The 17,295-nt window shown below is 29.1% G+C and overlaps 1 protein-coding gene and 1 long non-coding RNA gene across 2 annotated transcripts; both read left to right on the top strand.

Moving 5' to 3' along the window:
• The first annotated feature begins 220 nt into the window (after positions 1–220).
• LOC109813236 (WRKY transcription factor 28) lies at positions 221–1,961 on the top strand. Its single transcript, XM_020377397.3, has 3 exons — positions 221–782; positions 895–1,038; positions 1,392–1,961. The coding sequence occupies exons 1-3, from the start codon at positions 310–312 to the stop codon at positions 1,828–1,830; spliced, it is 1,056 nt and encodes a 351-aa protein (XP_020232986.1). The 5' UTR covers positions 221–309; the 3' UTR covers positions 1,831–1,961.
• An 11,447-nt stretch (positions 1,962–13,408) lies between these two features.
• LOC109813209 (uncharacterized) lies at positions 13,409–15,381 on the top strand. Its single transcript, XR_002240988.3, has 2 exons — positions 13,409–13,778; positions 15,133–15,381. It is a non-coding gene; the product is annotated as an uncharacterized LOC109813209 (long non-coding RNA).
• The last annotated feature ends 1,914 nt before the right edge of the window (positions 15,382–17,295 follow it).

Below are 17,295 nucleotides of genomic sequence, written 5' to 3'. Positions count from 1 at the left end.
CTGTCTGCATAACTAATACGGATCAGTTTCCTTAATGGAAGTAACATGGACTGAAAATGTTTCCATATGAGAAAGCACTTTCTGGTCTTCTGATTGGAAGGTATTTTGTCAACCTCCTTTTAAAAGTGACCATAGCAGCTCTCCATTCAAACCCAAAGACTTTTTTTTATTTTTATTTTTATTTTTTTTAATCTTATAAATACAGATACACATTAATAACTCCAAGAGATAAGCTACAAAGTAAGTCCCTACGACCTCACACTACTCTTTTCTTGTGCTGCTTCATTCTCCTCCTCTCTCTCTCTCTTCATGTCTGTTGAACCTAAAGAACTTTACTACCAGGACCTTGTCCTAGACCACAACCAACAAGGCACAGGAGGATCCAATAGTAACACCATGTTCCAAAAGCACTTTTCCTCTTCCTTGATTCCTTCAGGTTCAACACCCTATGAGTCACAAGCCTTTGATCCCTCTTATTTGAGCTTCACCGAGTGTTTGCAAGGGGGCATGGACTACAATTCACTTGCAACATCTTTTGGCCTTTCTCCTTCTTCATCTGAGGTTTTTTCATCTGTTGAAGGCAACCAAAAGGTAGCAGCAACAGAAGGAGGAGATGTAGGTAGAGGTGGTGGTAGTGGTGCCAGTGAAACCCTTGCGACCCTTAACTCGTCTATCTCTTCTTCATCTTCTGAAGCTGGGGCTGAGGAAGATTCAGGAAAGAGCAAAAAAGATAGGCAAGTGAAAGCAGAAGATCAAGGAGGAGAAAACTCTAATAAGAAAGGGTAAGTAATTTTTTTCTCTTCTCATTTTCACATGAAACCCTTTTCTTCCTTTTTTCTTATTTTGGCTTAAATGGTGCAACTTAGAATCTGTTTGGGGGTAATTTTATAACAGGAACAAGGATAAGAAGAAAGGAGAGAAGAAGCAGAAGGAGCCAAGGTTTGCCTTCATGACCAAGAGTGAGGTTGATCACCTTGAAGATGGATACAGATGGAGAAAATATGGACAAAAAGCTGTCAAAAATAGCCCTTACCCGAGGTATATATATATTTATATAAAACAACTTTTTCTCCTTTAATTTCTTTGGACCTAATTAAGATCAAAGTCAAGTTCACACACAAATTCTCCCTTTGCTTCTTTCTACAAGAAGGATGATGTTAGTTCCATCAAACTCATAGATCCTTACATTTCAGATGAATCTGTTTCTAACATGACTTAATTACTGGATGAGACATTATTAATATTCCACCTCCTTGTGAAAATCAACAAATGAAACTACACAATGGCTTGAATATTGTCTTTATTTAGAAAATGTAGTAATTAATAAGCAAAGTGAAAAATGGTACTTAGAAGTGGGAAAGTTTGATGATGATTGTGGATGAAAAATGCAGGAGCTACTACAGGTGCACTACCCAGAAGTGCACAGTGAAGAAACGCGTGGAGAGGTCCTTTCAAGACCCAACCACTGTGATAACAACGTATGAAGGTCAGCACAACCATCCGGTCCCCACATCGCTGAGAGGGAATGCGGGCGCAGGAATGTTCACACCTTCTTTGCTAGCCGCACCAACTCCACTCGCAGCCGGGTCAAACTTCCCTCAAGATCTCTTCCTTCACATGCATCACCATCATCACATTCACAACACTCTCTTCAACACACAATCAACAAACCCTACTACTATTACTACTACTCCCTCCAACATTTACTCTTCACACCCCAGTAACATTGTTAACAACTCTCTTCTTCAAAACCAGTTTCTTCCTGATCAATATGGCCTCCTTCAAGACATAGTCCCTTCCATCTTCCACAACAAGACCCACCACAATTAATGTTCCATATCCATGCATGTAACTCCATCTCTCTCTATGGCTATATATATTTATATATCATCATATCTATATATATCGGTTTTGGACTTGTTTTTGGTCCACTTTGTAAATATATATAGTTAATTTGCTGAGATAGTTTTGTTGATTAGTTATGTGATTCTGATTCTGACTCTTCACGATACGTGTTTAATTAGGCGCACAAGTACTACTTGTTAGAAACAAGATCTTTTAGTATCATCATATGTGTGTCCATGCAGACCATTTGGGATTTTCGCATCCAATGGCTACTGTGACGATATTGATCTCATTGCAATATATAACTTGATGATGATGAGTTGGAAGACATTAAATTATTAATATAACTCTCCATTTTGTTTTCCTCTTGAATGCTAGTTCTCGGGAGATTAATTCTAGAGAAGTTGTAGAATTGTTGAAATGCATGTTTTGACTCTATGTGAACATACACATGCAATTATATATGTAAAGATTTGATCATAAGGATTCTTGAGGCACCATCATATAAAGTTTTATTTAGAGATAAAATTCTTTATAGGCATTTATGGAAATTTTTTGAAAAACAAACCTGATGACATTAACTTATGTATAACATATAAATCAATTTTTAGAGGAACTAATGCAAGAAAAATTGTACATATATATTAGTTTAGACATAATAAGTTAATTCAAGCTAATGTTGTAAGCTAATTTAATTTTTATTTTTTACTTTATTTTCTTATAAGTGATTATGAAAAAAAAAATATTTGAATATAACAATAAATAAAGAAAAATAAAAGATATTCCACTATTTGTGAGGTGATCAGCTTTTACTTATAAATCAAAAATTCAAATTAAAGATTAACCTATTATATATAGATGAAGATTTGTTAATAATTTTTATAATGTATCATTAAAATATATAACCTCTTCAAACTAGGACCCTTATATGTGCATATAAACTCACCAAGTTGTGCTGAAATTTTTTTATTATTATTAAAAAGATGAGAACTCAAGTTATGCTCGAGGCCAGTAAATTAAGATACATGTTTTTTTAATTACATTTAAAACAAATTTAATTTAATGAAAAGTTGAAAACTACTGACCTTGCTTCCCCTTAGAAGAATCTATAGTTGTCCATGAAATTATGATTTTTATGCTTGCCTAACTATATCTTGAATTGTCAAAGTAAAACAAAGCTGCTAAATTTTGTGAAATGGGAATTTTCTTCTTCGCTATCCTTTTTCTTTTTTGGAGCCAATAGAGCATGATCTATTTATGTATGTATGCTTGATAGTACTCGTTATAAATGAAAGATTAACTGGAAATTTCATAAAGGTAGAATTTGTCTAAATTGATCGAAGCCATGGCTTAGAAAGTACCTTCACGTGAATAGAATTGTATTTCGTAAGTGATGGACCTAAAATCAAATTCATTCGGAATCTCTGATGGATGAGATTTTGGAATGATGATCTATTTTAATTTGGGCACTACCCGTTGATAATTCATTATATTCATGGAGATGAATCTAAATCCAATGTAAAAAGAACTTAGGCTTATCGAAAAAAGAAAAAGGGAAAAAGGTAGCATGATTAAAAAGAATTCACGTGAGATCAGAGAGAAAAAAAAATTGTGGTTGACAAATTGCCAAGATGCTGTGAACTTAGCCATATGTAAGGATGAAAATAGGTAGGAAGATTTCTATGTAGTGACTAGATTTAAAAAAAAAATTAAAAAGAAAACTTATTCAGCCTATATCAGCTAGCTTATTTGTTTTATCCATACAAAATTAAAATTTTATGATATATTTGTATAACTTAATATTTGTAAATTAGCATAACATGTTAATTTTATACAATTATTTTATTAAAAATTGCACAAATTTAGACACTAAAATAGATAAGTTTTTTTAAAAAAATTTAAAGGCCTTAATTAATACAATTTAAGCGCCTAAAAAAACTTTATCATCAAATCAGATTAGGCTATCATATTTTTATGAAGAAAAAAAGTTAGGTAGAACTTCAAAAAAAAAATTATGCAAATGGCTAATACATATGTCAACCACAGACAATATTATAAATGGTATTAATTCTTAAGATTAGAAGCATAAGGAACCTAAGCCTATTTAAGTGATTGGTAACCTTGAAAACCTCTCATATTAATTCCAGAAATAGTAAAAGCTACTCATTTTTCTTCTTGACTTTAATTATAAAATTATCTTTAAGCATATAATTTTATACAATGTTATTCCCTCTATATTTATTTATTTTTAACAACATTGTTTACTTTTGAGAGTAAATGATATTTTGTAAAGTTTTAACTATTAGGCATTAAATTAATAATTTTGTAAAGTTAAAAATTAGAGTGATCAATACTTTTAATCTCAAACTAATTAATAGTGTGAGGGTTTATTCTAATTTTACAAATAACCATATTCAATATTACAATTTTGTAGGTCAATTATAGCGGAAGAGCTTTTTTGTATTAAAGCTATATATGTGTGATGATAGAGATGTAATTTAAAATTATTTATATTTCTTTACTTCATTTTAAACGTTTAGAAAGGTTTGTTAATGGCATGATGTTAGAATTTCTGTAGCCTAATATTCTAGAGTTCAATACTGTTCATGAGGGGTGGGTGTCAAATATATGCAATATATATATATTAATTAATATATATACCTAAACATTTTAAATTATTGTTTGGTTTATGACAGTAATTCGGGAGAATGATTAGTAAGGACAGAGCCACATTATAATTAGGGGTAGTCATTAGAGATAGCTATGACTACCTAAATATTTTTATTTATTTATATACTACCAATAAAAAATTTAAAACCTTTGGAGTAGCTAAGATAAATATTAGTTATCCCAAAACTTTACTAATATTATCATGTCTCTTTTTTTTTATAGTTTTCCTTAATCTTATGATTTGATATAGTCAAATGTAAAATGTTATCCTTATTCAATATTGTTAAGTAGCGATGATTCTATAATAAAAAAACGTGGTTACTAATTTAAAAGATGATGAATTATTAAATATATATTGACCCCTTCATATGGCATGCATTAATTTCCACAAACTCGCCAATCTCTGAACCCTCTTTTCACGAATCTAACAAATTTGGTCCATTAAACAGGAAGGACGTACGTGTAGAGATGATAATCTTTTTTGGCTCTTCCGTTAAGTTAAATAATTTTTTTCCTTTTTGACCAAAACAAAAACAACAAAATTTCCTTTTACTTTTTCTTGTCTTTTCAGAAACGACATCGTATTGTTTCCTCTAGCACTAAAGATAAATACAAAGAATACAAGAAATTAAAGAAAACATGAAATTAATTAACGTGACGCAAAAATGAGGTTTTGAAGATATATTCGTGGAGAATGGGGGTATTAAGAAGAATGATACTACGATGCATTTTGCATAGCCATAATATTGGTCCAACTTTTAAACACTTTAAGCTTCAATTTATACTAATCCCATTTTTGAGACATAACTCTACTGTAACAAAGTCTTATTCTTGGAAGTGCTAGCTAATTGCATTTCAACACTGTATTATTTATATTATGGAAAATTCATTATCATAATAATGATATACATATTCATCCTTTTCTTTTTCACAAATGTCGTCTCTTTTTTTTTTTAATTTATTTACTTATCATCGTGTAACTATTTTTTTTTTTCAAAGTAAAGTTTGCATGCATTATCCTTATTCCTTCTCGTTTCGATAACTGTCCAGTGGTCCTACAAGTAATGCAACCATTTACTATTTTTATTTGATAAATAAATAAGTGTAAATAGTTTTTAAATTATAAGCAAGTATAATTGACCTGTATATTCGTTAAGTATAAGTCAATTATTTATATTTATTGATTACAAAACAAAAGATTATTGACAATAGCATAACAAATTAACCAAAAATATTAAATCTTATTGTTTCTTTTCTGAATTTAACATCACATATGTATTTTAATTGAAAGTGGAGATTGAGTAAACCACAAGTTTACATCTGGCCTAGTTTTTTTCTTTTTTAAAATATATTTTAAAGTTTATGTTTAGTATCATTATTTTAAAATAAAAGACTTTTTTTATGGTTTTAACTTTAAATCTCATTTTAAACTAAGGAGGGTAAACAATACACACTCTAATAACCTATTATTTATTATAGGTTTTTTTTTACAAGGTTAAAACCTATTAAAAACTACAAACTATACAATGGTAAAATATTCCTTTGATAAATTAATTCAAATTTAATTAAGAACATATGCAAATTTTTTAAGTGAAATATTGCATTCATTTCTAACTCTTAATAAAATTCTTCCACTACACGCTATACACAATGATAACAATTCAGCAGTTTAGCCTTTAGAAAGAAAAATAAACTGCATTTTCGTGAAAGCAATTACTATAAACTATAAAAATACATTAAAAATTAAAGTTCCACTATTTGCATTTTGTTAAAATCTTAAATGTACACAAGGATATAATTTTGATTTTCCTTTTTAAAAGATCTCACTTTTTTCGTTCTCCATAAATCTCTTCCGTGCATGCGTTATATATATATATGTAGATTCTATATATCGCGGTAACAAAATTCGTAGAGAAATAAATTCCCAAGTTTTATTTATATAAATTAATGGATAATAACTTAGGACCACACAGGCCACTTTGGAAGCAAATACTTCTTCAACTTGTAAATCATTTGCACATTTAATCCATCACTTTATTTTTATATATTATTTTTTAGCACGTGAATTTAATACTTATATATTTTTCTCTTTCTCCAGACAATTTATTCTGTAAGAAATTGTGCAAAATTAAGGTAGAATACAATGAACATTTTTCTTATCTTTTCAAGTCTACTTCCTAATTATTATAGATATTGAACTATCAACTACTCCCCAACAATTTCACACACGCAATCTTATTTTTCCTTCTAACCTCCTATCCCTATCTCATAGAATAGGTATAACATTTAAATTATAATAGGGAATCCTTTCCTTTAATTAACAACGTTGTGATGGTAAAGATCATAGCTAGATAGATAGCCAACGTCTACAAGACCGAAGTAGCTTGTTCATTTTTTTAATCAATTTTTAAGTTAATCTAATTAATAAAACGAATTAAAAATTAGATATTCATCAGTAGTCAGTACATTAATAATATCCCTTCATGTGATTGATAATTTACTTGCTTTTTTAATCTAAAAGTATAATATGCTTATTGAAAGTAGTTTTGTCTTCCAGCTAGTATAGATCAATTATTTTTATCTGTATGCCAGTCTCAAATAGACTAGGATAGTATAGAAGTAACATTAATTTGGTATATCCCTCTAATGAACATAAACATAACTTGTGAATAATATAATGAGATCCAGAATTTTTATAGTTAATTTTGAATTAATTGTTGGTTGTGTTTAAGAGTTTTCATTTTACTGCCTAATGAATGGTAACAAAAAGAATTAAAGTAAATTACACTTTATTTTTCATAAGAGATATAAATATTATATTATTCTTTTTTTCTATTAGAATTTACATTTTTCTCTCTTCACAAATTATAGTTTGTGACATTTTGCTTTTTTTTTTTTTTGAATTTTCATTAACTTTTCATTAAGAAAAACATTTCCATTTTTTTTTGCATTATTATTCCCTCGTATCTTATCGACACACCTTTCTATCTTATTATGTTAAAATACACAATTTTTTCTTTTAACAAATACAATTACATTTTTAAGAAAGTTCATAATTATGTTTTAATTAGTTAAAATTTATTGAAATCATAAATTTTGCGAATAAAGTATCTCATACATAATGATTCTCTCTCTTAACTCGGTAGTAGGACTCTCATCAAAATCCGTGATTTTTCAACCAATATAGTAAAGAAATAATCAAAGAGAATATAATATATTTGTTTTAAAGAAAAAAAAAAAATATATATATATATATTGAATAAAAGGTTGAATCACTTTAAATTGTTAGGGGAAAAAATAGTGTTCATCAATAGAATAAACTTGTGCATTTATACGACTATATTAAATCTAGTTTTCAAGGTTATTCCCCAATGTTAACATAGATAGCATATTCTAGAAAGTCATGTGTAATGTGACACCTTCTATCTCATATACTAACATATGCGTATAAAATAACAAAGATGGATAAGCGATCAAAAATATACTTTATTAATTAAACAAAGATTCACAAATCATCTCGAATATAGGTAACACATAATAATATATTATTAAAAAGAACTAAAACAAATATCCAATATAGTAATTGCAAAACAAAATCTAACATGAAGTTCTAAACTTAAAGAAATCAACAACATGAAAATCCTAACTAAACCTCGATGTTACGTATTATTAGAGCACAACACCCACACAGGGGACAAGCCTCATCTCCAACCTCATCATCCACATGATGATCCTCAACACATACACAAGAGTACCAACAAAAGAAAAAGGGAATGAAAAATATCACTTTAGTTCATGATGTAGAATATAGTCAAATAGTCAAACACACAATAACAATATAGTAGCTAGCAACAATAGGAATAACAATATCAAGGCATAGTATTGACAATTGATAATAATAACAAGGCACAACATAGAAAATAATATAACATGTTCCATCACGGAGATATCAATGATTAACTACACAATTTCACTTCACACACATAATATTATGGACACAAACTTCGCGATGCATGCTTGTGGTACTAGTAAAAATCACATTATGGTACATTGTCATAAGGCACACATAGAGTAGTTTAGGAGATCATGTCAGGTCACACCCTCATCACACTTTACACTACGAAGAAATACACTAGGATGTATCGAGACAACAATATTGTACAAGTTACACTCCATGCATACAAACAAACAAAACTAGAGTTCCCAAACCCGACTATCCCTAAGTTCATGAATCCCCAAATTTTTATACAAGAGGGACCTTCCCTAGCAGCGCGTATTTTGTATCGAGTCTATCAAAAATACTTATGCATATGATGCATGTCACACTAAATCCGATGCAATATCATGTTATCACATTATCATAAGTACACAACATACATGCATTACTCATATCATTGCTAGGCCAACATGCCCAGTTTTTATTCCTATTAAGCCTCAACTTAGACTTTACATCACGTGACCATCACATGGTCCACACACAAGTACAACACATTATATTTCACAAGAATTACATGCTCATGGTTCAAATACATAATGTTCACAATATCACCTAATATTACCTCAATCATAATCATTAGGAGATTAACATCAAACTAAGTATTTAAATTAATAACTTAATAAGTCTCGCAACGTATTAATATCACACATTAATAATCGCACATTATAAATCCAAAACTTCAAATCAATCAGTAAAAATCTTGATTAAAACTTAATACTACTTTATTATACTATCAATTACTCAAATCCAACAACAACTTCACACTCCCACATGTTCATCTCAATTATCCCATATTAACTCAACACGTTTATTCCCTAGGATTCTCACAAGAAATCATAGGTAATATAAGATCCACAATTAATTACATGCAATTAAATGCACATATATATTGACAATATTAATTAGAGCACTGAGAAATCATATGAGAAGTAGAAACACAAGTTAAGTCAAAGTTTGATATCTTTCCCTTATATAATACATACAATAAATAAAATATTAGGGTCAATCTCACTACTCAACATACATCTCACGTCTAAAGTGATACTACTCACTTCCCTCCTTATCATGATGAACACAACATGAAGGATGTGGATCTTCATGTATCTCCAACAAATCCTAATTCTCTCAGTTCTTCAGAGCACAAGTGTAAAGAGAAAAATGAAAGCGTAAGAATGAAAATGACGTAAGTCCTCTTAATTAACTTCTTAACCCACTTTTAACCTCATTAGTAAAACACTTCAACCATAATCAATTTTCCTTTCCTCAAATATTAAAACTTGTAAATAATATATAAAATAAACATATTTCTCCCAACACAATTATGAATAAAATAAAATATATAAAATAATTATAAAAAAATAATTTTATCCAAATACTTATTATAACAAAATATTATAAGAACACATATTTCTCCAATAAATGTTGTACAAAATAATTTCGCAAACATTATTATTTAATTAAAAACACTCATAATAATTAAAAATTTCTAAAAATATTTATAAAACTCATTTAATTAATTAAAATATCTGTTTAATAATTATAGAAAATTCAAGGTGCTACATGTAATGAAGTTTTACAAAAAATTTGTCATTAATATATAGAAAAAATATTAAAATAAAATGAAAAATGAAGAAATAGGATTTTTTTTTCTATTTGCTCGAACTTATATAGAAAATGCAATCTTTCAATTCAATAGCCAGCCGTCGGTAATGGTAATATAATATTAATTTTAATTAACAACTATAAATAATATTAAATTTAAAATAATTTTATTCATTATTTTAATATCATTAAATAATAATTAATATAATTAAATTCATCAAATCTTAATTATTTACTCCATTAAAATTACAAATACAAAAAAAAAATCATTCATTCATTAAAGTTGATGTTTTCAATAATTAATTCGGCTTACTAATAATTTTGTCAAAAAATTAACATATAATTCATTTTTTATGTACTATTAATATGCATATAAAGTTGATGTACATATTAATGCAACTTTCTTAATTAATTTTAATTATTATAGTTTGTGAAATATATTTTAAAACAACTATTTAAAAAAAAATAGCACAAATAACAATACAATAAAGTTCATTCAATTTGATTACATCCTAAAAACGGCTTTGTAAAGTTATAGTTTACCTATAAAAGCATATTATATTGTATATAAAAAGAATATAGAAATAAATATATATTATAAACACTTCTAGCATATCAAATAAGAGAAGTAATTCCAATATGAGGGTGTGATAGTGTTTATACTTTATAATGAGTTAAATGAATTTAAGTAATTAAAAAATTAAATATACATATTAATTATATTTATTATACAATCTTGATGATTTTAATTTAATAATATATATTTGAAAACTGATAGAAAAAGTTAGGTATATAAATATTATAATAATAACAATAAATATTATATTAATAATTATGGTTTTTTTTACATAAGCTACTTTGAATATATTTCCTCAATAATAATAATTAAAAGTAATAATTTTATATATATTAAAATTTTCAATAATTTATAAAATTTGATTTTACTTAATAATTAAGGATATAAATTAAGAAATAAACTATCATCATATATATATATCAACACGGTTCATTTTTTAAATTTAATTATTAAAATACATTTCACAAAAAATAATATTTAAAATAATACTTTATAAATATGTAGTTAAATATAAAATAAATATTTATCTATTTTTCCATGTTATCGTTGAATACCTTATAAATCCCAACATCTATATATAGTTTTATGATCGAGATTTACTCTTCACACCCTCTTGTTATATACACTTCTTTTACTTGGTATGTCACTTACCTATAGATATAGAGACCTAAATACAAATTTTGATAGATTCAATAGGATGAAACTATTTCCTTTGCTTTATCTCCAATAATTGACTTTTAATGTTCAAGGTCGATTTCTAGGAATTTGGTACACTCGAGGCTATTCCTCCCCAAATGTAATATTTTGATAGACATTTTGGGCTTATTTCATTGCATACGAGACCTTACCATTGGTTAAAAGAAAGTTGGGCATAGTCTTCTCATGTTTTGTTTGGGTCATTGGGTGGGTCTAGACAAATTGGGTCGTGAGATCTAAAAGTTTTGGACTGTATCTTGTCAAACTTATGGTCCTTAAGCTCACAAACTGTGTTATCTAGGGAATCCTCCCACGTTGGCAATAATAGAGTGTTGTTCATATTTGATGAATAAACTAGAAAATGTGTTAGCTAGGAAATCCTCCCCCACCCACTTATCTTCCCAATGGCCACTACCAACTCTTTATTGTACCAAATTGTCAAACCATCTTGATTGACTATCCTCCCAACATATCTTCCAAAGCTCCCTCCACCAAATAGACATTGATGTGTTATTTCCATCTTCAAGAAGACGCCACAAACTGACCAAGTAACAATGTAATATGCGATTCAGAACCAATTTTGGCTAACCAATCAACACATCTATCTTTTTCCCTGAAAATATAAGTGAAAAGGACATTAATTCCAATTTCTATTGACAATTAACTGAATCCAACAAATAATGGTGAGAGAATATTGTTCCAGTTTGCACAAGCAAAGTGCAAATTTAGAATCAGATGAGAGTCCTAATGCCTTTAGACCACGCTAGTTCAAGACCATGCATGATGACAAAAAGTTTAGCATTTAGTCAGATTGTGAATATATCTACATGAACATTGAAAACCAGCTGTCCAGGATTGCCAAAGGAGTTGCTATCAGTCTTCAGTTTCAAAATTTTCTCACAATGCCAACCAACTTTTCTTCATGCTTGATTAACAAAATTATAATTCAAAGAATAGATATCTTTAAAAAAAAAATCTGATGATTTACAAAGGATGTATTTTATTATTTAGAAAATTAAAATTTCCTCTAACAATAAGTTAATACGAGTATTATCCTATATTTTTCCTTTTTTGTATATATTAATAATGTACGATTTAATTTATTTGACTTAATATTTTTAAAATAAATTATTGTTTCCTCCATAATACAAATAAAAATTACCGTACATAACAAATTATAATTAGTTAAAAATAAACATATTATAATTAAATAACAATTTAAAAAATTGTATACGATATGCAGATATATTATTTATTATTATTTTTATTGTTTTTGTAGCGGTGCGGCGATACATCGATCACGCCCAAAGTGTCGGCGGTGAAGGGGGGCATATAACATTAAAAAATTTCATGGGATGATCCAATTAAGTTTCGGTGCTCTACACCTTACAACATCATCTTAGGGCTGTAAAAAAAATCTAAACCGATCTAAAATCTGTTTTGGGAAAAAATTTGAAGTAATTCATTTTGTAAAATGGATTATCTGATTCGTTTTCTATAAAATGGATGAATTTGATTCGATTAATTTTTTTTAAAAGAATTATTTATATATGAATATAAAAGTGAATAATAGCATTTTATCAAATTGATTTAGTTTAACCTCAAGTGTGTGGTTTAGCAGTAGGGGTTGATCCACGCTTAAGTAAGGTCAAGGATTCGAATCCTACCTTATGTATACAGCCGCGTTAAATCTTGAGACCAGCTATTCCACCCCTCCAACGTAGTGAGGAGATTAGTCATTACTCCATAGACGAACCAAAAAAATTGATTTAATTTCAAAAAAAAAATTCATTTTTTTAAAAAGTTGAACACAATTTATAAAAAAAAACAGATTAATTAACCGATAAAATTAATTCGTTCAATTTGAATTGAGTTTTTAAAAACTCCCATTATTGAACACCCCTACTTGATATATCATGTATTTTATTGTATTTTCTTTTATAGTTTTTAAATCTTACATTCAATTGTGATAATGGTCAAATTAAGTTTTATATATTAAATATAAAAATTTTATTTTATTTTAAAATAATTTTAGATTATTTTTACAAGAAAGTTTATAGAAATTTTTTTAGAGAGATATACTAAATTATAATTTTAATAATTTTTTTAAAAAATATTAAAAAAAAGTCTTGTTGTATTTAATCAATATTTTTTTTAATACAAAAATGTTATGTGACAATCAAAACTATAAGACCCGCAACACCCAAAAACTCACATTCTTTCTCATTTTCCTTTCTTCTTTCACTTCCATTTTCTTTGAAGTCTCTAAACCTTGATTCTCATTTCTTTCCTATAAGGCTGAGGCGATGAGCACCAAGGTGGTCCATCAACCCTTCTTCATCTCCTTCAAACTCAAAGACGTGCGGAGTTCGTCGTTTACCCCATTCCAAGGTAAGGGAAGTTAGATTGCATGCGGATGGGTCGTAAGTGCGTTTAGGAACTTAAGTGATGCTTGATTTCAGAAGATTAATGGTTGGAAAAGAAAGTTGTTCATTTTCGGGGTTTCAAGGAAAATTGGGAAAATGGTGATTTTGATGCGTTTGATGGTTGCATGTTGAAATAGAGCTTGTTCTTGAGTTGTATGATGTAAATGTAGTTCATTTCATGGATTGCATGTGTTTGAGCTGGCTGATTTGTAGGTTTTTGTTTGAAATTTTCGAAGTTGTTAGGGTTGCGGTTTGAAATTGCACCAGGCGTAATTCTTGGCATCGGGCGTGTGTTCATTAGGGAACTCCATTGTCCAAGCACGTCGGGCGCTAGGTTGGTTGCGCCGGGCGAGGTTGAAAATGGAAGTCCCTGGATGAATCACGTCGGGCGTGGGGAGAACCGCGTTGGGTGTGATATCAGATAGTGGCTCAAAAATTTGGGTTACTGGCATGGCGCCGGGTGCGATTCGATCTTGCCAGGTATCGAGACTCCGTGGGGGTCTCTGCCTAGGGTGGCGCTGGGTGCAGAATGAGCGCGCCGGGCGTGAGACCTTGGTGAGGTCTCTACCTTATTTGTGCCGAGCACGAGCTTGGTACGCTGGGCTTGAGAGACTTTTGAAAGTCTCTACCTCCTATTGCGCCGGGCGTAATGAGGATATGCCAGGCATGTAAGAGCTTTAGAGCTCTCGGGTTGGGTTCACGCCGAGCGTGAGTTTAATTGCGCCGGGCTTGGAAGTGTTTTACACTATGACTTAGAAAATGTTGAATTTTGAATATGATGGGAAGATGTTAAGTTGAGTTGTGTTGTATGTTGATTATGTTGTTAAAGATGTTAAGTTGAGTTGTGCTGTATGTTGATTATGCTATTAAAGATGTTAAGTTGAGCTGCTGTATGTTGACTATGTTGTGATGATGACAAAGTCTCAGAAATCGTTATCGTGCTGTGGATTGACATCCAAATTTACTGTTTACCTAGCAAGCCCAAAAAGGTTCTTTGTTGTTGGTTCGATAGGACCTAGCTACTTAAACTACTCACCCATGTTGTAGGAGATCTCCGAGTTGGAATGCGTGACGACACATAAGCTGTTGTTGTGTTGATTTGATGTTGATATGAGTTGTATATGTGCAGTGTGTTGTGTAGCTATGATTGAGTTGTATGTTGTTATGTGTTGTATGTTAAATCTGTTGAGGATGATGATGTTGCTGTTAAGTTGAAAGTTGCTTATTATTTAACTATATGTTGATTCTTTTTCACTAGCTTACCCTTGCCTGTTTCCATGTGGGTTGGACTGCAATGATCATACTATGTATGGGAGCAGAGCAGGGATAGGCTAGAGAGTAGTAGCAGGGCTACAGGTGGTAGCAGGAGCTGACTTTTGGTGTGGGCTACTCGGTGTAGCAATTTTTGTTAGTTTTAGATACTGACTTGTTGAGCCCTAGACTAGACATATGTATATATATTTACTCCATTATAGGCATACTCTACTTCTATGCGGTGTTGTTTTGTTATGTGACGGCTAGGCGGGTTGTTATAAAAACAATAAGAGTTTCTTTTATTTTTTTTCTTTTTTTTAAATCTTTTCTCTCACATTTCTCGTTTCTCTTACATATTTTTTTTCTCTGTTATTCTCTCACTATTCTTACTTTTCTTTTTTTTTTTCTTCTTTATCTCATTTTCTTATTTTCTTTTTATTCGTCTCTCATTTATTTCTTCTTCTCATATTATTTTTTTCTCTCGCCTTTCTTTCTTTTCTTCCTCTTTCTTTCTTTCTTTCTCTCTCTCTCTCTCTCTCTCTCTCTCTCTCTCTTTCTTTTCTATCTCTTTTCTCTTTCTCTTTTTTTATCCATTTCTCTCATTTATCTCTTTTTTTATTTTATTTTTTGTTTTCTTCTCTTATTTTTTTATCTATCAATTGATGTAAATTTATTTATCATTAAATATTTAAAATAACTTCTATATTATTAAATACTATATATTGTTAAACTTTTTAAATTATTAAAATTTAACAGTTTATTTTTAACAAAATTAAATATTAAAATATGAAAATTTGAAATATATATTAACCCGTAAATGAAAATGAAGATTTTAATTTATACTATACATCCTTAAGAAATGTAATTGAGAGAATATTTAGTATTGTTAAATCATGTTTCATAATTTTTAAGTTAGGATCTTTATTTCTATTTAAGACAAAAATTTAAACTTGTATTAGTATGTAGTACTACATAACCTTTTTCATAAAGAATGTCGTTCTGATGAGTATTCAATTGAATTAGTGGATAAGTTCTCATTTTTAATACTATTAGTTAATGAAAACTATAATTTTAAACACATTGTTCAATTTCAAATGTATGAAAGAAAATGTGTTAATGCATTGAGAGCTAATATAACTTAAGATATGTGAATAAATGTTAGTTAGAAAGACATTAAAATCAAATATTTATCAAAAAATAAATAATTATTTGCCAAAAGTTAGAAAAGTTGTGTTAAATTTATTTTTTTATTTGTTATAGCATTTGAGCCACCAAGCTAACACTGTTTTATTTTCATGCCAAGTATAGTTATTATAGTTTAATCATAAGAAAAAAAAGGTAAACTTATTGAAAAATCAACATCATAATAATATAAGAAATACAACTCCATCAAATAAGCTCAACTTAAACAACAACAAGCTAGTTCTTAGTATAACATCAACTTATCATAATTAATTACAACTTACAACACAATACAACTTAACAACTTTTCAACTTGCCAATAACACGAGAACAATTGAACAACTTACAATGCAAACAACATTCTCAACATGAATAATATTAAACAATTAATGTTTCATTACACGTATAAACCTATTGAGATCTCCTATAACAAAAGTGAACAATGACCATGTCAAATCACTACAACTAACCTTTCACAATCACATTAGGTAGATACAATGTTAGGCCTCTCAAAGTACCTAGTAAACAACTTAAATTGATTTATTAAATTTCGATACTTAAATTAAAAAAGTCTAATACTACTTTTAGGGTAAAACAACTTGGGTGTAAATCTACCATGACCTTAGTATGCATATCTAAGATTCATAGAATTAGTCTATCAACTACCCTCTAAATACTATGCATCTTCTTAGCAATCAGTTTAGAATTTTACCCCTCAACTTCACACTTTATTCAATTAATCACTTTATACATATATGACTCGGCCTTATCCTCGTACAAATCAACATTTTGGTCACTTTATAATCAATATGACTCGACCCGACTCCCATATTATTTTCACATAAAATTAAGAGGAGACAACTTAAAAAATAATTATCCACTTATAAGCCAATTTACTTGTTGAAAGGTTCTTAACTTTGGGTTCTTAGAGCACCACAACTTATATTCACATGATGAAATATTTTAAATTTTAAAACAACTTTACTCTCTTATAGTTTTCATGTATCTCAATACCACATGATTATACAACTTAAAGAAACTTATTG

Source organism: Cajanus cajan, chromosome 2 (genome assembly GCF_000230855.2).
Source record: "Cajanus cajan strain Asha chromosome 2, NIPB_CcT2T_4, whole genome shotgun sequence".
Classification (NCBI taxonomy): domain Eukaryota; kingdom Viridiplantae; phylum Streptophyta; class Magnoliopsida; order Fabales; family Fabaceae; genus Cajanus; species Cajanus cajan.
The sequence above is the reverse complement of the archived record's forward strand: the minus strand, read 5'-3'. Positions and strand labels throughout refer to the sequence as shown.